General features: G+C 40.2%; 2 protein-coding genes and 1 non-coding gene across 3 annotated transcripts; 2 read left to right on the top strand and 1 right to left on the bottom strand.

The window, feature by feature from the left end:
- Positions 1-8: 8 nt before the first annotated feature.
- Positions 9-7544, top strand: cdr2a (cerebellar degeneration-related protein 2a). Its single transcript, XM_063471812.1, has 7 exons — positions 9-225; positions 2283-2395; positions 3928-4076; positions 4231-4407; positions 5620-5934; positions 6084-6360; positions 6498-7544. The coding sequence occupies exons 1-7, from the start codon at positions 147-149 to the stop codon at positions 6771-6773; spliced, it is 1386 nt and encodes a 461-aa protein (XP_063327882.1). The 5' UTR covers positions 9-146; the 3' UTR covers positions 6774-7544.
- A 2376-nt stretch (positions 7545-9920) lies between these two features.
- trnal-uag (transfer RNA leucine (anticodon UAG)) lies at positions 9921-10002 on the top strand. The gene has a single exon. It is a non-coding gene; the product is annotated as a tRNA-Leu (tRNA).
- A 1499-nt stretch (positions 10003-11501) lies between these two features.
- On the bottom strand, positions 11502-21411 carry sdr42e2 (short chain dehydrogenase/reductase family 42E, member 2). Its single transcript, XM_063472674.1, has 11 exons — positions 20980-21411; positions 20239-20334; positions 18604-18661; positions 17252-17370; positions 16992-17067; positions 15373-15455; positions 14625-14762; positions 14455-14520; positions 14260-14323; positions 14067-14140; positions 11502-11735 (listed from the first exon to the last, which is right to left on the bottom strand). Exons 1-11 carry the CDS (start codon positions 21409-21411, stop codon positions 11502-11504), a joined length of 1440 nt encoding a protein of 479 aa, XP_063328744.1.
- Between the last annotated feature and the right edge of the window lie 536 nt (positions 21412-21947).

Raw genomic sequence — 21947 nt, 5'->3', positions numbered from 1 at the left:
ACTTTAAAGCCTCTGTCACACACCGGGGAGGATGTGAGTTACGTTTGACCACTCGAGGCGGTGGACTGCGGTCAGCTTCTAGCCGTTGAACTCAAGTGTGTGGGGCTTCTGTCCGGTGGAGTTTTGGGTCACCCCTCGGTTTGAAAATGCTAACCGACATGATTTTGGAGGAAGAATTTGAGAAGAATGGAGAGTCTTGGTACAACCAGCAAGAGCTCGAACACGGTAAGAGCCGCTCAGCCCTGAGGTCGCACCCTAACTCTGACTGTGTCTGTGTGGGCAGGTTGTGTTACTCCCGTTTTATGTTTTATTTTAACTGAGTAAAATAATGAGCGTTGCTGCTACTGTCTGCCTATTGTACCTATATTTTTAGTTAAGTTTCAGTTAGTCTCCAGAGTGAGTTTGCTTATTAAAGTTAAGTTTTTATTTAGTTATGCTATTTTTATGCTAGGTTAAGTGTTAAAATAGTTGATAGAGGTAATATTTAACACATCCAGAATAGGTATTAGTAATGTAAACACAACTCATTGTAAAACTGACTCACAGCCATGAGGATGTCTCAATAAACTTCTGCATCAGGGCCTCCTCATGCTTGTTGATCACTTCAAATTGACCAACACTAACACTAAAGGCATTTTATGTACATTTTATTTCTAGTTTTAGCTTTAGTTCAAAAATATACTTGAAATAATTTTACAGTTAGCTGAAGTGTTTTTATCACTAATGTTAGTTGTAAGAGCCTCAGGAAAAACGGTGACAAAAGCCCCTAAATAAGAGCTCACAGATTAAATTGAAGTTGAAGTCCTTGTGGCACAGACCCACAAAAGTCATGCAATCCACATGAGGTCTCCTACAGAGCCAGGATTTCCTGAGGTTATCACCGGTCCCCCTGTGTTTATTGTTTTCAGACTAACATGACCCCTGTCTGTGCTTCTAAGCGAGCCACACAGATCATCTAACCAACATCACTGTGAATAACAAGGAGTAAGGAAGAGGAAGATGTGACACTGAACATAATTATGTGTGTGGTGTGGCAGATTTGTGAATGTGTTGTTTACAGTGTATTGTTATATGAATGCAACCAGAGTTAGGTTATAATTTAGTGATGTGAAATGGGCAGATAGTTGAAAATAGATGACTGACCAACCAATTAAAGTTGATTTGTATTTTATATCCTAAAATAAAGTGTATTTTCCTTTTGGGATGAGGAAAATCATGCTCCACATCTTACAAGTATATTTTATCACATCCATCCATCCATCTGTCCAGTCTCTTATGCTTGTTCAATTTCAGGGGTTGCACAGGGCAGAGGCACACCCTGGACAGGTGTCCAGTCTATCCCAGGGCTAAAACAAACAACAACTGCTAACTGAGAATTGTTAATCGTTTAGTATCATGATTGAATAGATGAACTTGTAGGAAAATTTGCAGCCTTCACTGGCAGCAGGCGGGAAGAATGACTTCCTGTAGCATTCCTCAGTGGGCATGGATAACAACAAAAATGCTTAGCATTTACACGAAGAGATTTAGGAAGAAATGTATGCCGCTTCATCTCCTCCACCAACTTTATGGGCTTCAGAGTAGGATTTAAGATTATTAGGTAGTTCACTTGTTTATTTTACGTTTGTTCCCCGCAAAATGCTACTTTATAATCCTGCTGGTGTACGCACTGTTGGTGCTGACTGCACACGCTTAACCTAGAAGATGTAGAAATAAAAGGATGTATATAAAATGTGTGCAGTGAACACAAAAACGTGTCAAAAGTACATGAGCTTTGCACAAAAATGGAAAGTATAAATGTCCTTTGAGTAGCTACTTATTAAATTTATACTTTGAGTACACTTCAGCCTCTGTGCTTTTTTGCTTTTACTTAAGTAAAGAGGTTGCATCAGTACTTCAGCTTCTGCCAGACCCTTTTCAAACACAATTTCCTGTCCTTCTTGAATGAAAAATGTGTTAATTTTGCCATCTCTGTTAGTGGCATTTAAAGTTTGACTTTGCTTGATTTAATTGCATTTTTATTCCCTGCTCTTAGTAGTCCCACAAAAGACCAGCTTCACATGGCTGGCCAAGATCCAGTACTCATGAGAATTTAGTAGGGGAAAGAGGTCACAAGGCATGCCTTAGATTCCTCGGTGTGGGACAATGAGTTGTTGTTGTGAGTGGCACTGGCGCGAGGCTATGTTTACACACTTGCCTAATTCTTTCAGCTGTCTGTATTTGGGCACTGAGGCCATCCCGAATCTTGTGTTTACATGTTTTACTTGACTCTTTTTGTACAGATCTTCATTTGGCAGCAGAGCTGGGGAAAACCCTCCTCGACAGAAACCATGACTTGGAGCAGGCCCTGCAGCAGATGTACTCCACCAACCAGGAGCAGCTGCAGGAAATCGAGGTGATAAATTTTAGGAAGGAACTAATCTGAGTTTTTGAGGCTCAATATGTGCTCCAGAATTTCGTCTGTCAGTGTATGCAGTTTCTGGTTGATTTTTAGGTGAATGAGTCCATGATTAGAGGTCACTCATTGAGAAAAGTCCATGCTGAGACATGTGAAAAGCTGTCTGAATGGAAAGTCATTGTGAAATTGGCACAGCTGAAAATAGGTTGGAGTAAAAGCTAATCCCACCCAGTCTGATCTAATAAGCCTTTGGCAAGGAGCAGAACATTTGTCTACCTAATTATTTGAAGACTTTCACTGGTTTTCCAGTAACAGAATACCACTGTTTTACTTGGACACTGGTCATGGTTTTGATTTTGTGTTAGAGTCAATAAAATTTTGTTTTTGTATTCTAAAAATAATAAACATCCAATAGCAGAGAGACTCAAATTTTAGTTCTAAGACGGCGCATGCGTAAACTGCTGATGATCTGAGTTGGAGGACACAGCACTTAGAAGGTCAGCACACATAAGAGCCTTAATTTGTTTACGTCTTCGGTGTAAGGATTTATAGAGGTTGTTTTGGTAATCCCAATACATCTCTTTGACCCACATTGTACTGGCTACCCGCCTTTCCAGTCTCAGAGGTGTGCTTTTGTTTCACGAAACTACAAAAGGTCTGGAGAAATGCTTGCCAAAGAAAACTATCACGAGTCCAGTGTAGCATTTTGAAAAGCCAAGCGCTGATGCTGATGTCATCGGTTGACCTACTGATGAAGCTGGTCAGCAGACAAATACAGGTTACAGGCCTGTGTTGTCATTTACACTACAGTACTGAGAACTCTGTGTCTGAAGTTCATTTATGATCAATTGTACCCATCCAGCTTTTAAAATAAAAGGTTATCTTTTAGTATGAAGTAAATATAAGAAATAATGAATTTTTAATGTACTTTTTAAGCACATTTATTCTCAGGAAAGTTTGGTGTTACTGTTTTGGTATCCTATGTGGAAAAAGGCTATTGTTAGTACTGTTAGCCAAAAACATGGCACATCTCAGCATGGTGTGCAATATGTCCTTAAAAAAAATTGAGGAAACTTAGCAAAAGAAGTGGCAGCCTTAAAAGAAGCACTAACAGCAGATAAACAGAATCTGAAAATCTTAAGAAATGAGAGGGGGGGAAAAAGCAAGAACCTCACACAGACCTCGAGAGATGCATCTGACCCTTCAGTTGATCCATGTGCTGTTTAATAAAGCTCTATTATAAATTGTCTCAGTGGAAAGGTGGCTGTCTAAAGGCCATTCATACAGAAGAGAAACAGGAAGAACTGAATGGGAAATCAGTGGCAACAGGTCTTAACTGTCTTAGTTAGCTGTATTTCCCATTTTCCTAGTAGAATGTAAAGAAACCCGTTGAGTGGTATGAGTAGGAACTTGGAACATTAAATTCTCCCTTGATTTTAGGTTGCGACAATTTAAGGAGTGGTGCTACTCCAACTTGAAATTATTATTATTATTATTATTATTATTATTTTGCCTCTCTTCTATACTAGTACTTAACCAAGCAGGTGGAGCTGCTGCGTCAGATGAATGACCAGCATGCCAAAGTGTATGAGCAGCTAGACACGGCCGCCAGGGATCTGGAGCAAGGCAATCAGAGGCTGGTGCAGGACAACCGCATGGCCCAACACAAGATCCAAAGGTCAGTCTACCAGTTATTTGTGAATTACCCTTTCAAATCGTGTTTTAAATAATTATCCACCCAGTCAGCTTCCAATAAAAAATATACCACATTAACATGTTGTTGTTGTGTTTTTTTTTTTTTTTTTTTTTTTTTTTTTTTGGTTTTCCTTCAGTTTAACTGAGACTATCGAAGCGCTTCAGACCCTCATGGAGGACCTGCAGGCCCAAGTCGGGGAACTAAAGACTGCAGAAGCAGAGCGAAATAAGAGAGAGCTGGCAGAGCAGAGGCGCAGCCTTGGAGCACAGAGCGTGTCCTGTCTTAAAGAGCTGTATGACTTGCACCATGACAGGTACTATTTTCATCACCCACATTTAGCAACGCAATGCTAATAGCTGATGTTTAGAGGAACTGTTTTCACAGAGGAAATGGTGTGGTAACCTGTTGTCTCGGTACTCTTTATCACTTTGATCAATGACAAATGAAACATGGCCTCAAATTATCTGGCAACACCAAAGAAAATATGATTGAGTGTCTTTCTTCCTTGACATGAAAGCAAAGAAGAAAAGGGAAGCTGAAAGCATCTCAACACTGAGAGCTGGGGTCCGTTTTCTCATGCTGTGGTACCTTCAGTACGCTGCTGTCTCATGTCACGTATGCTGACTTGACATCTTCAGGTCACCCAGAGAGCTTACTTTAGACATAATCCATGAGGGAGGGAAGCTAATCCTCCTCACTGTTTACTAATGTGGCTGCTGCATCTTATGTCACTTATTTGGTGTATTTTGTAGAACTGTCGCCTTTAAAAATCTTGAACGATCTGTCTAGAAATTTATTTAATGGTCTAGGTGTAGTGGATTTTAAATGACATTGAAAAGAATTATGTAATATTAATGCATTAAAAATTACAATAAAGATTCTTCTCAGACTGCTTAGAGACCCAAATAACCTCTACCAAGAGGACAGGGAAATTTACTCTCTGCTGCTAATAAAGCCTAAGTGCTCGAAGTGTATGGTAGTAATTCAAGTCAGAGCTTCTCTGAACTAGATTTTGAGGACACAGTTTTATTGAAAAAGTCAAAATAGTAACGGGAGTTCTGCAGATTCTTAGTCTTTGTGTATTAAATTTTGTTGAGAAATGTAAGGTCATAAAATGTCTTTGTTGTAAAAGGATGTTAAATTAAAAACCTTAGAAGCAAAAATGACTCAGACCTGTCCTAATGTTTAATTAAATTAATATGACAATATCTAGTTTGCATTATGAAGGGTTTTTTTTATTATTGTCTTTTAAATATTTTATAATTTCCTACACTATCAAAGTGGACCTTTTAAGAAGAATGAAAAATCACTTTCACCATGATAAACAGTTTAATTTCATTCTCACATTGTAAGAGAGTTTGTTTGTGTCTGAGTCCAACCATGTTAGATCCAGTTCAAAGAATATTTCAGTAACGCTGGCAGCAATTATCACTTCAGGATATCCTCAACAACTCACCTCAGTATCGCTGTTGTTATTTGTTCTCTCAAAGTGATGCTCTAATAAGCTCTTTAATCACTGCCTAAGGTATCTAGCCAATGGCAGTCACCTTGTGGATGGACTCTGGTCACCTTATGGCTCGTTTCAAGACCGAAAAAAGCAACCAGACCCAGAGGAGGAGAACGCTGCTCTCCAGCGCTCCATCCAAACGCTTCAAAGCCAGATAACTGCTGAGCGGAGCCGCAGGGAGGCTGCAGAGCGGGAGATGGAGTTGACAGCAAGGGAAAACAGCACCCTGGAACAGCGGCTGGCCCAGCTGTCAGGCTACCAGGCCAGACAAAAGGAGCTGGAGGCCGAAGTAGAACAGCTGCGGCTTCTGTGGCGCGCCGACTGCACCAAAAGGTTGATTATTTTATGTATGGAGAAGATTCAAACTGTGAAATTATTTTAGCTCTATTTCTGATCTTGTTGTTGACATTCAGCCAAAGTGTGTAATTTTATTTTTTATTTTTTTTAATGCGTGTGTTCCCCTTCACTCTCACCCTTGTCAGGAAACCTGACGAGCTGCTGGTGCCTGACACTGTATTCTTTGCCTCGGAGGACAAGCCCTGCCCAGAGCAAAGCGAGCCAGAGGAGAAGACTGAAACTGTCGAGGAGCAGAGCAGATACGGCCGACAGAGGTGCAACAGTGACAGCGTGTTGAAGGCAACAAACCCAGATGAAATTCTCCGTAGTCACGAGCAGCTATGTATACGTCGAGCCGAGGCTGTGAAAAAGAGGGGCATCTCTCTGCTCAATGAGGTGGATGCACAGTACAGCGCACTGCAGGTGGTGTATCTGTGGAACAGAGCATTCCTAAAAAAATATCTTCTATGTCAGAATGTTTGATGTAAAAGTTTTTGGGGGGTTTTTTGTTCTGTTTGAAAACTGAAGAAAGATTTCCCTAAAATATGTTTGTTTTCCAGGTGAAATACGAAGAGCTGTTACAGCGATGCCAGCAAGCCTCAGACGAGCTCAGCCACAAAGCCGTCCAAACATCCAGCAGTCCCTTTGCCAGCGGCCGCTCTCGCCGCCGCCTGTCCAGCTCTGCAGCTCTGTCTGATCTGTCCGTGGTTCTTGAAGATGGCCAGCAGCCGGAGTACAAGGCTCTCTTCAAGGAGATCTTCACCTGCATCCAAAAGACCAAAGAGGACCTCAGCGGAAACAAACAACCGGTCAGGGATGATGAATCCTCCACCTGAATGTTGTTCATCTCAATATGACTTGCTCTCTGTTACACTGTTCAGAGGGTGCAGATGCTGTAAATGCTTTCAGGCCCTCAAAGTCTTAGACATGCCTGTTGCGTCCTTATCAAAAATTAAGTGGCAAAAAGTAGCCAGATGTATATTTGTTGTGAGAAATATTTATAGTTGGATCAATGAACAAAAAGCACATTTTCACATGCAGCCTCACCTCAAAATCCAAAAGTATTACGTCCGCCTGCAATAGTATTGAGTTTTGGGTTTTTTTTGTAATGGCTGCCCCGTGACCACTGTGCCGTTTGGTGTTTGGAAGAGAGAGGCACATGTAGGGGTGTTACGCTGTGTTACAGTGTTTGATAAGATGGCGGTTGAGTCAGAGTTGTGTAAACTGAGAAGTTGGAATGTTGTAATATTTGAAGTCTAAGGAGTTTAATTGTTAGTGTAAGTAGGTTTTTGTAAGTTGGCATTAGTTGGCTCACAAGTGGCAGTTCGGTGGCACACTAAGAGCAAAAAGTACAGTAAGTGGACACTGGAAAACGAGTGTGTTAACACCAGAAAGACACAGAAGGGCTCTGCACTTTTCATGACTGAGTTCAGTTTTATTTATTTAATAACAAAAGATTAGAGATGATTAAATGTTTATTTATTTTTTTGTTTCTTTATTTTTCTGAGAAAATTTAATCAAAGTGAAACTTAATGTACAATGCGGTGCTTCTTCTATGGTGGAAACACAAAATTAAACAAAGCATAAAAAAAAAATCAATGTTGTTTTTGTTGTTTTCTCCCTTTGGACCATTTCTTCCTATGTGGATGTTTTTACTTTTTACTATGATATGAAAGCAAAGTTGTGTTGATCAGGAAAGTGTGTGTGTGTGTGTGGATATAGAAACTACTTTGCTAATGGTGTCAATACAGTAAAAGGTCATTGTTCAAACAGTGTAAATCATTTCAGGAAAAAAAGATGATGCTTCCTCCACCCACAGAGTTCATTGTTACCTACAGCAATCCAGCCATTTTTCCTCTGTATCATTTCATTTTCACTTGGTCTAGGTTTTCCACACAGACGTCTGCTGCCTGCTTATCTGATGGCTTTGTGAGGTTACCACGTGTATGTCTTGCTAAGACCTGTCCCTTTGCATGGTATGCAAACTTCTTGTTTGGAGGTGCACAGAAAAAAAAATTATATATTTTTTTTTCTTTCTTTTTTAAAAAGGTGCAGACTGTTTTGCAGCATGCTTTTTTTTTTTTCATACATCTGAGAGATGGCATCACTGCATAGCTTTTGAGCAGATATGTTTCAACCTGTTCTCCATTTCAGTGCATAATTGTGAGCTATCATCAGATGAAAAACAATCTTAGGAGTATGTACCATATGGACTCTTATTTCTTGCCTCTCTTAAACTTCTGTTACCTAATAAAGTGAACACTGCTATAAAAGCAACCGTAAAAAATAAACACAGTTATCTGTAATGCTGCTGTTTTTGTGGGAGAGAAAATCTAATCAACACACACAACAGTAGTGAAGCATATTTTCTGCAAAGCTCAGAGTTGCCCTCATTCTTAAAGGTCACTGAGACCTTGTGTACGCTGGCCCAGCAAACAATTAAACAACCTTTGTCTCGCTTCATAATTACCCTACTTGCCACTAGTTCCAAATCCACTAAGCCTCCAAACAAGAAGTTTGCATACCATGCTCGCCCTAAGGGACAGGTCTTAGCAAGACATGCACGTGGTAACCTCACAAAGCCATCAGATAAGCAGGCAGCAGACGTCTGTGTGGAAAAACTAGACCAAGTGAAAATGAAATGATACAGAGGAAAAATGGCTGGATTGCTGTAGGTAACAATGAACTCTGTGGGTGGAGGAAGCATCATCTTTTTTTCCTGAAATGATTTATACTGTTTGAACAATGACCTTTTACTGTATTGACACCATTAGCAAAGTAGTTTCCACCATTTTTGGGGTGGTCAGCCAGTTTTACAAGAACATAATCCAGTGTTGTTTTGGGCAACAAAAAAAGTTCATTTTATGTGCACCAGATGATATAATTGATTTCCCCATTTAAAAATGAGTCATAAATAAACACAGATTACCTCTGAATAGTCCCCCAGTTCTCTCACTTTCTGAAAGGTCCCAGAGCTCTGCCAGCTCAAAATAACACCAGCGAATGTGAAACTTAAAAACCAACTGAACACTTGAGATCCAGAATAATAATGACAGTGCACTGACCTTCTGCAGTTACTTTAGTTGGTTTACTTCACAGTGCATATAACATTCACACTTTACTTGAAAACTTCCATATTAAAAATAAAAAAGAAAGGAGTTGCAGCTGCAATTACCTGGTCGATTAAGATAAAGTAGATTAAGACAAAATTAATATTGAAACATCCAACAGTGTATAAAATACAGACAGATGAAAGCAACATAAAGTGCATTGTTAAGGTTTATGGACCACCATGAGCTACCAAAGAGCCATCAGGGCAGTAATTAGTCTCTGGATCTGGGTCTCTCTTCACACTATTCCTTCATCTGGTGAAGGAATAAGACAGATATTGAATGGGTAGGGAGTCTGTGTCATATGGGGACCCATCCCATCCAAGTGTATTTGGTAGATGATATTTATGAGAGGATATGTAGGTGGAGAAGAACAGGAGCTCATCAGGCAGACACCAAGAACCCCCTAAAGATAAGAGAAGGACTACAGGTGTAGATAGCTCAGTATCATTCATATGGCAAGCTAATGAAATATCTCTGGCTGCTGCATTTTCTGTTCAATATCAGAGGCTGGAGCCCATCAAACATGTGGGCCCAGGGGTCTGTTGTCTGTATGATCTGTTGACTGCAACTTCCCTATCATATGATTCTTATCATTTTAATTTCCATCAGACCACTGTGATGATTTGCAGTGATGAACTGAACATAAATCACGAAAGCAAAATGACCTATGCTGCATATCAGAGCCCCCAGAGGGCTTCAGTGTGTCGTGGGTTTATGCATTTTCCTTTATTTTGTCATTCTGTTTTTCTCCGCGGCATATAAAGGCAGACGTTTCTGAAAGACATGACGAAACGACGCGAACGCATAATTCCAAGTTACACGGCCTTACGACGTGTTATTTAAATCTAAGTATCCGACAGACAAAGGTGTGGTAGCGTGGCCGAGTGGTCTAAGGCGCTGGATTTAGGCTCCAGTCATTTCGATGGCGTGGGTTCGAATCCCACCGCTGCCAAGAATGTATTATTTTCTGGATTAGCCATGACTCAGTTGAGCATGTGGACGGCCGAACACAGGTAGATTGGACCGGATGTGATAAATAACATATTAAATGTCGAAAGCGATGAGGTGAAATTTAACGCCGCAGGTAACCTTTGGCATTCTTATGCAGTGCAAGTGCTCCCCCACGTGGCAGCTTCAAACATGACAATGTTGCGTTTTCAACCAATACTGATCCCGATAGATTGGATATCCGTCCCTCAGTCTTTTTTTATCCTGTTTCTGTAGAATAGCTTTTTGACAGCCATCCTTCCACTAAGATCATTCCCGATGAGGCTTCAGTTAATAGCAGCGAAGACTAAATGCATCTCTCGGGTCCTGTTTCAGATCTTTGCAGACTTTCAGATACAGTTCATCTGCTGTGCTTATTTTTTTTTAGGCCTCCCACTTCTTCCTCCACTTGACCAGTTTATTCATATTTCCTTAAAGACTGACCGCACTCCATGCTGCCATATGTCAATTTTTCCCTAATAGCTCTTCACTAATCAACTTGTTTGTCCACAAATAATATTTTTTGTCGGTCAGACAGTGTTATCCTGGCCATTTTAAATAGATTCAGCTAAAGATATGTTAACAAATGATGTGTTTTTGTATGACAGGCTACTAGTAACAAAATGCTGACAATACAATTTAATACTGTTTAATACTGTTCACACAACGCTCGTTCGTCTCTTGAGTTAGCTTGAGCTAGCTGCCTTTTTTATGCTTGAATAAGTCAGTGAATGTGGTCAGGTACAAGGACTGGAAAATAAGTGCAAAACCAGCCAACATGCAAGTAAAAAGTTGAAGAACCTTCAGAAAGCCTGAAAAAAAAATTGCTCATAACTACTGCAAAACAATGTCTTTGAACCAAAGAAATTAAGCGTGACTCAAGACTTTTGCACAAATGCAATATATGTAAATATGGTGTCTGCATTTTTTCTAGATGCTTTTATTTCTAAAAGTGTACAAAATTTGCAGTTACAATAATAACTGAACTCTACTTTATGATACAAATTGGAAGCATGCTTTAAATACTTATTAATTATTATTAAATTAAATTACAGTTCAGATAATTTTCTTTTTGTGATATAAAGTTAAATGTTTGCTTTAAAATGAACCACAATAAAGTCAAACTCCGGAGAAGTCAATACCATTCACATAACCCAGGTTTAATACTTTTCAGCCGCCTGCTAGACTCACGTTAAACTCAGACACACACTGAGGTCGAAACATAAAAACAGTGGCTGGCTTTGAAAAAGGGAACCACAGAAACTGCATAGCCTGACATTTTGGAGACTTATTTTTGGAGCACGTTCAGCTGGGTCTGGTGAATTATTATTATCAGTCAGTCACCACTTACATTGTCACACTGTAATCAATTAACAGAAGCTGTGTAAAAGCAGCATCTCTCATTTGAAACTGCAATGCCTCAGATGACTTGCAGTGCAGCGGAGCATCAGTGAAGGAATGTGTTTAGTTCTGACAAATTACGCAACATATCATGAGTATCACCACGCTGAAACCCATCAGAAGCAGCAGAAAAAGGGAGGTCCGGGGCAACCTGAAAAGCGACGAGGTGGAGCGAGGCGGTCGAGACTTCAGGTATTGCTCCACAGAGTCTGCGAGGGAGTAGGGCTTCGGGTTGTAACCCAGATCTCGGCGGGCCTTGTCAATTTTAAAGGTGTGGCTCACTGCGATGTTCCTGACCTGCAACGGAAGAGATGAGGCTACTTTTTTTTCCTTTTTTTCTTTTTTGTTTTTTTTAAACACGCTCAGAGTCGTCCAAGTTAAAGGTCATTCTGTCAGGTTAACGGCTCACATTAGCCTCAGTTTGGCAAACTTCGTTTTACATTGTGATAACCTGTGACTGACGGATGCCTCCAGTTACTGTGTCTTCTTTCCTCTGGGTCTAAGGTTTCGGCATGTGAACACAGACTGACAGAAGAGTTCAAACAGACACCGGTGAGACAAAAAAGAGTTTCTACTGTCCCTTTTCTTTTTTACATTCTCCAGCATGAGTCACATTTTCTTCAATGATTTCAGTCGGTACACACCTTTTAGGTCTTTGGAGTTTTCCTGCATGACTCATTCAAAGCTGTGGTGTATCCACGCATTAATACCAAACTGCTGAGTCCCAATTATCCTGTTATACCTGACAGTTATCCTGACTATATACAGTATTTTTCCTGTGGTAGCTATGCATTTTGAAAAGCCTTCAAATTTTCCTTGATTGTCTCACGTGGAATACATCTTGTCTTCCGGGAGTACAGGCACCACTCCAGGACAGAGACTATATTCAAATGTGGTTGAAAAGTGACCAATGCAATTGTTTTCTCTGGGCGAAAGTACACATCTTACAAAGTACACATATCCTTTTGGTAAATGAAAAGTCACTCTTTTTTCTTTAAAGGTGCTTTGAAATGCTTTGAAGAGCTACTGCTCAAGACCACTTCAAAGCATTACAAGAAAGTTTGACGCCCTGGAAGCAGAATATAAAGAAATGACTCATGACTTTTTGTGATGCCAGTGGGTCCAGAACATAGCTCGTGAGAAATTATAAAATTGCTCTTTAATATTAAAATGTGCATTTTTGCAAAGGGAGACCATTAATGCCAAAATAATTATACTGTTTCATCATGGTTTTGTAGTTTTGTGATGTTTTAGGGTTTTGAATTCTTAGTTAATCTTTTCAATTCTATTTCTGATTTTAACATTTTGCAGATTGAGTTTTGGATTCCTGCTTTGATCTCTTACAGCTGTGGTGATTTTGAGCTTTAGATTTAAAGTGTGATTTCGGTTGTGGTTCCTGTTTAGTTTTTGTCGTGTTTCGGATTCTTGTTAAGACAGTTTCCTGCTGTGGTGTTAGTTTAAAATTCGTCATACATGTTTAATGTGAGTTTTTGTGTCACCATGTTTCGTCTTTTGATTATTTCCTGTTTTATTTAAAATTTCAGTTGTCCCTCACATCCTGCACCAGAATCTTGTTTTGCCCATCTGCCTGCTTTTCTCTCAGATTCTTGTGCTCCTTGGATTTGTGTAACTTTTTAGACTTTTTATTTTATTTATTTATCTACTTATTTGAGCAGTTAAAACTTCTCGGCCTCATGCAATGTCTGTTTTCCTCTCTACCAAATGGTTCATTTCTGTTGGCAACAATTTAAAATATTTACTTCAAGGCACTTCATTTGAAATTCTACATAAGATATAAGAATGAAACCAGATGCTTAGTTGCTCCTTACGACAGATTGATTCAACATTTGAGATTCTGTCTTCCTATGTCCTTTCACGGACCCGGAAGAGGAAAATCTCCTCTGCGCATCACACCGTGCCACAACCTGAGGGTTGCCGGGATCATTTGAGACCGGCCGAGAGGTGGCCCAGCCATAGCAACCGCCTCTGCAGTAATGTCACTTCCTGTAAACTTCACCTCAAACTTCCTGGTCTGACCCACAGCAGTTTATGTTTTATTCACAGGGCAACCATTGATCCCCACGGCCAGCAGCTGCCTGAGAGAGAGAGCTGCGCATGCAGGCCCATGGTGCTCAGCTTTGGTTTCTGTCTCATCACACATTCATGAGGACCTCACAGGCCATGACGGAGGCGCCTTAAGACGCGTCATACTGCAAGCGGCTCCTTTAATTTTATAGTTTTTGAGTCAAGTAAATGTACACAAAAGCATCACAGATACAAAGACAGAATTAAAAGTTAAGTGTTTGTTTATCTGCTGAATTTAAAAAAGGGCTCACTTTAGTTTTTCATAACTCATGTGCAAGAGATAGCATCAGATGAGGGAGGGGGGAGGACTGGGGGGCTGATCGGAAAATACTAATGTAGTCAGTCTCTGTCGTTGGAGAGACTTAAACATGAATGTTCTCATCAGACAGCGGGTAGCTTCATCTCCAAGGTAGATATATATGCACCGAGCTCACCGGTGCTGTAACGTTCTGCAGTATAGAGTGACATCTTGAGTTTGCTGAGTTAAAAATAGCTTTTAGAATCAGAGTTACCCTTTATAGAGGAAGAAAGCTGCATAATTACCTCACTTCTGGTGAAAAGGAGCGGCACCGTTATCACCGGTCTCAGAACCACGTGCAGATATTCCACCAGGATGGCTTGAAATAGGAAGAAAAACACACACACACACAGACACACAGAGAGAGAGAGAGAGAGTTAGCAGCAGCTCACCAAAGTTTCACTCAACTATGGTGAAAGTGAAAGAGACAAGAGCTACCTGCTGAATAGACGAGTGAAACTGGCAGATTTATCAACGGCTGGCTGTAGCCCAGCTTCTCAAACTGCAGCAGAAAGTTGAATTCAAAACAGAGGTAAAAGTAGCTATCAGAATCAGAGTTACTCTTCAGGTAACGGGCATCGCTGGTTTTAGCTTTTTCATTAAGTCTGCTGACAGACTGAGGCATCAACTCACCAAAGGCATCAACCATTCAAACAGATTGACTGAAACGCCATCGTTAATAAAATAGGCCTGTCCACTCTGCAAAAAGAACAGTTAACATATAAAAATGACCAAAGCAGCTGTGAGGCCGGAGCAGTGGAACTCATCATGTTTACTCTTTAAATTTTCTGAGGTGGACTCACAGCGACACAGCTCCTCTTCAGCGTGAGGGCCTCAGCTGCCTGCCTGTGGGCCAGCACCAGGTTATCTACGTGCACCCAGTTCATCTGAGCCCGGGGGTCACCAAACCGGAAACTGAACAACCGACGCTCCACGTTCATCTGAGCAGGGGACAAAAAGCTCGTCTTGCATCATGTTCTTGATTTAAACATGGACACTAAACCCAAAAATGTGTCAAAATAACATTTTGGATGGTGATATCTGCACAAAAGCTGGGAAAAGAGTTGCAACAAAGGCGATGGGTCTAATTCAAAACCGGTCTGATGCAAAAACCTTATGTTCAACCCAGTGTTTTACTGTCAGTTTTACTAACTCTGGGTTTGCTAATATTTAAGTCCACATGTATACAGATTAATAATATTATACATTTTATTTCACATCAATTCCAGACTAGCGGTTACAGAGAAAAGCACCCGACAGAACATTAAAAGTCAACCCTTATGGCCACTTGGCCGGTAGTAAACCCAGAACATAATGTAATCCTGGCAGCCCTTCACCAGACTGTGCCGACTGCCGCCTCGCAGAGGAGACACTGGAAGAAAAGGCATCTGTAACTGGATGCCAGAAGAGCTCCATCAATAATGCAAACTCTTCAGACAGGAATAATTCTGCCAGCGAGGCTTCAGACGCCGCGAGATGAACATTTTTTTCCAGTAGCAGCACAGAAGTAATTCATCATCACTATAAGACATCATTGCTTTAGTCCCCTACCATCACTCTGTGTAGGTGTCTTCTCTCCTCTGGTCCGTAGATGCCACAGGGCCGCAGGATGCAAGTGCGCAGCAGGCCTCCACCTTCATAAAGGAAGATCAAAATGTCACTTCATAAATATTTTAAAGCTTTTCTTTATTGAAATCTAATTGGGATTTTTTTTCTCCTCTAGAAGTAGTGGACTAAGTACATGCATTAAAATACCAATGTTACAAGTACTTAAAATACTCAGAAACAAGGAAAAGGGCTGCATTAAGACTTGTGCTTATTTATATCTATTTATATGATCCTTATAATGTATCAAGATAGTTTTATATGTTGTATGATTAACTGACACAGATTTAAGGCAAACAATAACAACAACAACAACAACAATAATAAGGAAGAAGCAAAGAAGAAGAAAACTTCTGCAAGATAAATTTGAATTTCTTTTATGTTTATATCATTCACTTTATTTATATCATGCCAATTAAAGGAATTTTGCAATATAAAGAACCTACTTTCCCTCGAATTTAAGCCAGGACATGGTAAGAGTGGGATTAAAAACTCCCATTTAACAAGAATAAACCTCCAGCAGAACCAGTGAGAAGCTGTGGCAGGTGAATGGAAAGAAAACGATTAAAAGGAGAGCATGGAGAAACAACAACTATGACTGGACATTAAATAAGCCTGTGAAGTGTTCTTAAATAAGTCTAACATATAGACTCAATCAGGTGGAGCAGGTGCAGTGAAGCAGATTTACTTAAAAATGGCTTTGTAGGAGTCACGTATGAATTTAAGAAGACAAAGATGTGTATGCTGTTCATTGAGATGTTTAAATGGTGTTTGTGTTTGATTACGTTCATTTTTTGTGGTTGGTCTCATGATTGGACCTGATTGCCAGTATTAGGAATGGAGTAGGCTGGAGGGCAGAAGGGTTTTTTCTCTCTCTCTTCTCATTAATAAGGATTCAAAACTTATTTTCCAATCTCAACGAATCATTATTTTTAGAGAACGCGTCTCAAGTTTGCAGACCCAGTCTTAGCATCTCAGTGACTTTTAGGTTGTTCCTGACATCGGTACAGGCATCCTGTTATTATTACTATTACTATTATTATTATTATTATTATTATTATTATTATTATTATTATTATTATTATTACGTACACAAACACATGACCAGCTGCAGTAGATAATGAGACATGCATGCTTTTAAGCTTAATTGCATGTTGGTGCTCACTGTTGGCGTGCAGGTTTCACTAAAGCAGGGTAGGAAAGGCTTTATAAATCACAGTGTAAAAAGCAACAATACTGTATGAGAAAATGAGCCATTATATACACTCAAATATATACTTTACATGTGTGTTTAAGACATCAATGTCAAGTGACTGCTGCACTAATGAGACTGTTCTGGCCAGTGCCGAGTTTAAAGCACAATCACTGTTGTATGATCGAATTGCACACTGAGTCTCCATGGAAACTGTTGCCTCTGTCTATTTTCTCTCACTCTTTCAAACACACATTTTTGTTGTTTTTTGTTTTTTTTTTAAACACAGAAAGCAAAAGCCGGGTTGCAATTTTCTCTCAATGTGCCTTTTCCATGTAATTCAGCGATTAGGCACAGCTATCAATTTCACAACCTTTGAGGGAGCCCCCGTTGGCTGCGATGACCATCTGCTCCGCAATCGCTTTAGTTCTGGAGTAGTGGTCAATATGCTGCAACAGAAACATAAATACAACCTTATTATTTCCCTCTAAAGTGCAGAAAATTGCTGGCAAACATGTATTTAGTCGAATTGCAGAGCTATTATTGGTGTGACAAAGGTTTTGCTGGAACATTAGTGATGTGGTTTGTTACCGTTAGGGTGGTGAGAATGCAGTTATTTTAAGTAGCACTCACAGCATCAAGAGGCACATATGGCACCGAAGCCTCATCACCATCCACAATCGGTTTCCCTGCAAACACCACGTTGATGGTGCTGGTGTACACCAGTCTGGGGATGCTCCTCTCCTTACACACTGTATGAGGCAGAGGATCACAGCAAAGAGAGTCAAATCTATGAATGCTGACATAATGCTCAATATGCCACAATGTTTTATGCAGATGTGCATCCATTTATAAAATGTCACTCTCTAGGCACCTTTCTAAACCCCAAGGTCACCGAACAAAGTATAAAAGACAAACAATAAAAAGGATAATAAAAAAGCAGCATTAGAAAATAATTGGATTTAATGTTTAAAGAGATTAAGGCAGTATTAAAAAATGGGGTTAGAATTTTGACTTGAATAAGGGAAGCAGGCCAGTATTACTGCTATCAGGAGGAAGTGAATTCCAAAGTTGGGGAGCTGAGCAGCTGAAACCTCTGTTCTCCATAGTAGTGACATGGGGAGAGGGAATAATAAGGTGAGTGGCGGATGAAAACCTAAGTAAATAATACAAGTAGGGAGGAGCCAGGATATGGATACATTTGAAAGTGAAAAGCAATATTTTGAAAGTGATTCTACAATCTATGGGCAGCCAGTGAAACTGTTGAAGAACAGAGGTGATGTGCTCTCTGGAGGGTGTGCGAGTTATGATCTGGGCTGCAGAATTCTGAAGAATTTGTAATTTGTAAAGGGACTTGTTGGGAAGATCAAAGAGAACAGAATTACAATAATCAATCAAAGAAGGGACAAGGATAGCAACAGCATGGGAGGTGAGGAAAGGACGGAGACGATTGATGTTGCGTAAGTGGAAGCAGGCGAACTGGGTGATGTGATTAATATGAGACTGAAACGGCAAAGTGCTGTCGGGGATGACACCCAGACTCTTAACCTGAGGGGAGGGAAGGATGGAGGAGTTGTCAACATTAATGGAAAACTTGTGGGATTTGGTTAATGTGGAAGCTGTGCCGGTGAGTAGAACTTCAGTTTTATTACTCTTGAGTTTGAAAACATTGGAGGTGAACTAGATTTAACCTTCATGAGGCAGTCACAAAGGGAGATGAATGGAAGAGTGAAATTGGGTTTGGAAGAAATATACAGCTCAGTCTCATCTGCGTAACAGTGATGGTTAATATTATATTTTTTATATATGTGATCAAGTGGAAGCATGTAAATAAGGAATAAAAGAGGCCCCAGTACTGAACCCTGGGGTACACCAGCAGAAACAGAAAATGAACTTGAAGAGTGAGATTTAACTTGAATGACCTGAGTGCTATCCGACAGATATGAGGTGACAGCTTTATTTTCTGTCTGCGACAATTTTCTTACCATTTATGACGTTATTGGTTCCACCAATGTTGACGGACTCCACCTGCTCTTTCCTCAACTAAAAGCCAGAGACAAAGAGGAAGGCTGTTACTCCTGACTACATCTTTTCTCTTCTATAGATAATACAGCCCTTGTTTTCACCTCTGCACAGTAATGACTTTATATCCATCTCACTTAGGCTCTTATCAAAATATTAGATTTAAAAGAAAATCAACTTTGAGAGCAGATAGAAGCCAAATAGCATTAAATATAGTAAAAAAAATAGACACAAAAATGGGAAAAATTAAATTTGATTTTGAGTGAAGTACAACAGAAGAGCAAGTATACAAGTCTGCAGCAAACAAATGTGTCCAATTTTTTTGTTTTCCTCACTGACTTTTCTATATTTGGATTTGTAATCCAAGGCTATGGAGACTAAAGATGAACTACGTATTTGTATACATCAATGCTAGCCACTAGATAAGGAAAACAAGAGCAGCCTCATATTTAAATATGCTTGTCCTTATCCAGGTGCAATTGGAAATAAAACTAGAGAAAAAGTCAGAAGCTACATCAGCTGACATTAAAGAGCTGAGCTATCCGGCTGTCAGACTGAACTGTTTGCAGTCAAACTGTTTGGTGGGCAATGCAGTATTTAAAAAAGAAATTCATGGTCACATGTTGTTTTGTGTTTATGAGCTCTAAAGCAGAAGCCAAATGGCTAAACGGGAAGAGTACTCATTTATAAAAGTTCTTTGTTTATGAGGTTTGCTGTTATTTATGGAAAGTTGGTTCCCCCACTGAAAAAAAGACATCCACAAGTCAAAATTTGGGGTTGTTATTAAAATTTCAAGTGAATAAATTAGGATTAGGGTTACTTACTGACTTGAAATGCCAAGAAAATAACTAAAGATTAGCACAAAAAAACCCTTGAAATTCTGTGTTATTAGATTATTATTTGAGAAAATAAACCAACATTTTAACTTATGGAAATCAAAATATAGTCTCATTTCTTTCGAGGACTTGGTAGTTATCTTATGTATAACAGGCACTTCATTTCATAGCTATAGCACACAGCTGGAATCCTTTATAAGCGTATGAACTATTGAGGATATCCACACATTTTTTAAGCACTTGTCCAGCTTTTGGGCAGCAGTAGGCTGGAACCTATCACTGACACCCCCTCCTGAAAGGCGGGGTACACACCAAAACAGTGATGTATGATATTAGATAATGTAAAAGAAAAATAGAAAATAAAAATTATATAGCTTGTGTTTAATATGCAACACTGGACACATTTATTTGTACATACTTCATGTGAGTTTTTAACACTTTTTGACTTACACAGCTAAAACTTACAACAGGTGTTACATGTGTTTTTAAAATATTGACTTTCTGTATTTAGTCTGAGGATCAACCTTGAAGTGCCATTTTTCCTGCTGCTAGTAGCCTTAAGCAGCTCCTATGATTTGCATCAAGAGAGCATGGAAAAACAACCAGTCGTGTAGGTCAGCCTGTCATGTGTTCATGGTTTGAACAGAAAGCGTGACATACCAAACAAGGCTGTTCCTCCACAGGAGGTTTAATAAATGAAACGTGACTTTTGTTTGAATGACTGGCTGTTGGAAAAAAAAACAGGGGAAGGCATGAAGTCACCTGCTCTGGGCCAGACATGCCATAAGACGCCGTGTGGAACATGCAGTCAACCCCTTCACACACTTTATACAGGGAAGAATAATCTCGAATGTCACTCTGTAAGAAAGTAGAACAAGACAATCAGATAATTAGTTATAACTCTGAGGACACAAAAGATGCCTAATCAGATTCTTCTGGGAGGATGAAGGTAGGCTTGTACTGTTGATTTGCTTGAAATGTACAACAGCAAAACATTAACACCCAGTGCTCAGGCTTTTCATGTAAAATGGTCAATATCTAACCCCTGAAAGGACAGTTATAATTAAGGTAAGTGTGCCAAGAGGAGTGCAGGTGAAACCCGAATCATGCCTCCACCCTCTTTGACCCAGGCAGCAGCTGGTGCGCCGAGACAGATCAATCACCCGTGTCTGTTTCCAGCCAAGACGCATACGGACCGAAGAGGCACGCTGACACCAGGAAATACTAGAATTCATTTCCCCGTCTCCACACGAAGTTGTGTCAGTTAGGTGGAAACAAACCATACCTTTATAACCCAAACCTGTGCTATGGGTGACACAACAGGCTTCAGACCTGGACTTCAAATGGCTTTTCATCACCATGTAGAGACCTGACATGTGTTATAAGATGTTATCAAACAATAGGTGTCCTGTATTGTTACACTGCAGTATAGTATTAAGTGTTCTTCAGGGCAAAGCTATGAGGAATGTGTGGAGAAGAGGGGTAAACAGAGTAAAGCCATACCTGATAGAACGTCGCTCCATTGGGAATATCACAGGGAGGCTTACTCAAGTCCAGAAGGATCACTGAAAACCCTTCATTTGCCAGTTGTCTCCCAAGCCTGAAACCAAAGTATCCCCCTCCTCCCGTCACCACCACTTTCCCCTTTGGGACACCTCGGTGCTTTTCTTCTCCCAGTCTGGAGGCCACACAGTCGGGGCTGCTGCAGGTAGCAGCGGTGGCGGTGTTTACTCTGTTTCTCACAGCCACAGAGGGGCCGGAGGCGACCGCTGGGGCTGGATGGATGACCCACGGCTGCTGAGCGAGGTGGGCGATGTTGTGCCCGTGGTGCCCGTTGGTCTGCAGGCGACAAATGGGGACGCTTTGGCAGGGAAACTGCTTCACCTGGCACAGAGAGCCTCCGCTTTCAGTCATGCTGGGACTGCACAGCTCCATGGATGCTCTGATGGGATTTTAAAGAGGAATAAAATGCATATTCATTGTTTCAGAATCATTAAAAACTGACCGGTAATGAGTATTTATCTTAACTTTCTGAAAGTGTCCTGTCATTTATAATCCCTTTGTTTTCACATCATTCAAGTTCGGATGGCTGTACCACTTCAGAGTCTTTCACAAGTGGTTATTTAAAATAGAGCTCAGTGCTCCTGAACTCCACTTTTTTCTCTTTGTTGAGTTTTGATAAAGAAGATGTCAGAGATGACAACTGGTCAAACATTTCACTCATAAATAATATCGTTATGTTTTATAGACTGCATATAACATACGGATATTTAAGGGAGTGGGGAGGGGGGTATTCTGAAAGAAGAATTTATGATACATAATTTTACTGTATGCGTGTATATGTATTTTTTTTATTTGTTTTTGGCCTGTCAGTAATAAACCCATCATATTTCGCCAAATTAGGCAGAATATCACGTGTTTTTCACTAAAATAAACGAGCCTAATCTATGAATAAACACAGGTCCGACAGC

This window comes from Pelmatolapia mariae, linkage group LG4 (assembly GCF_036321145.2).
Source record: "Pelmatolapia mariae isolate MD_Pm_ZW linkage group LG4, Pm_UMD_F_2, whole genome shotgun sequence".
Taxonomy (NCBI): domain Eukaryota; kingdom Metazoa; phylum Chordata; class Actinopteri; order Cichliformes; family Cichlidae; genus Pelmatolapia; species Pelmatolapia mariae.
The sequence above is the reverse complement of the archived record's forward strand: the minus strand, read 5'-3'. Positions and strand labels throughout refer to the sequence as shown.

What these genes read in the sequence shown, in the direction of transcription:
- sdr42e2 (XM_063472674.1), bottom strand. Translation starts at nt 21,411, where the DNA reads ATGGAGCTGTGCAGTCCCAGCATGACTGAAAGCGGAGGCTCTCTGTGC. An exon ending in GCATGTCTGGCCCAGAGCAG is followed by an intron (nt 18,662 to 20,238) that starts GTGACTTCATGC and finishes TCTGGCTTTTAG; the next exon opens with TTGAGGAAAGAGCAGGTGGA. An exon ending in CAACGGGGGCTCCCTCAAAG is followed by an intron (nt 15,456 to 16,991) that starts GTTGTGAAATTG and finishes TCCTTTATGAAG; the next exon opens with GTGGAGGCCTGCTGCGCACT.
- cdr2a (XM_063471812.1), top strand. Translation starts at nt 147, where the DNA reads ATGCTAACCGACATGATTTTGGAGGAAGAATTTGAGAAGAATGGAGAG. An exon ending in GCCCAACACAAGATCCAAAG is followed by an intron (nt 4,077 to 4,230) that starts GTCAGTCTACCA and finishes GTTTTCCTTCAG; the next exon opens with TTTAACTGAGACTATCGAAG. An exon ending in TATGACTTGCACCATGACAG is followed by an intron (nt 4,408 to 5,619) that starts GTACTATTTTCA and finishes TCACTGCCTAAG; the next exon opens with GTATCTAGCCAATGGCAGTC.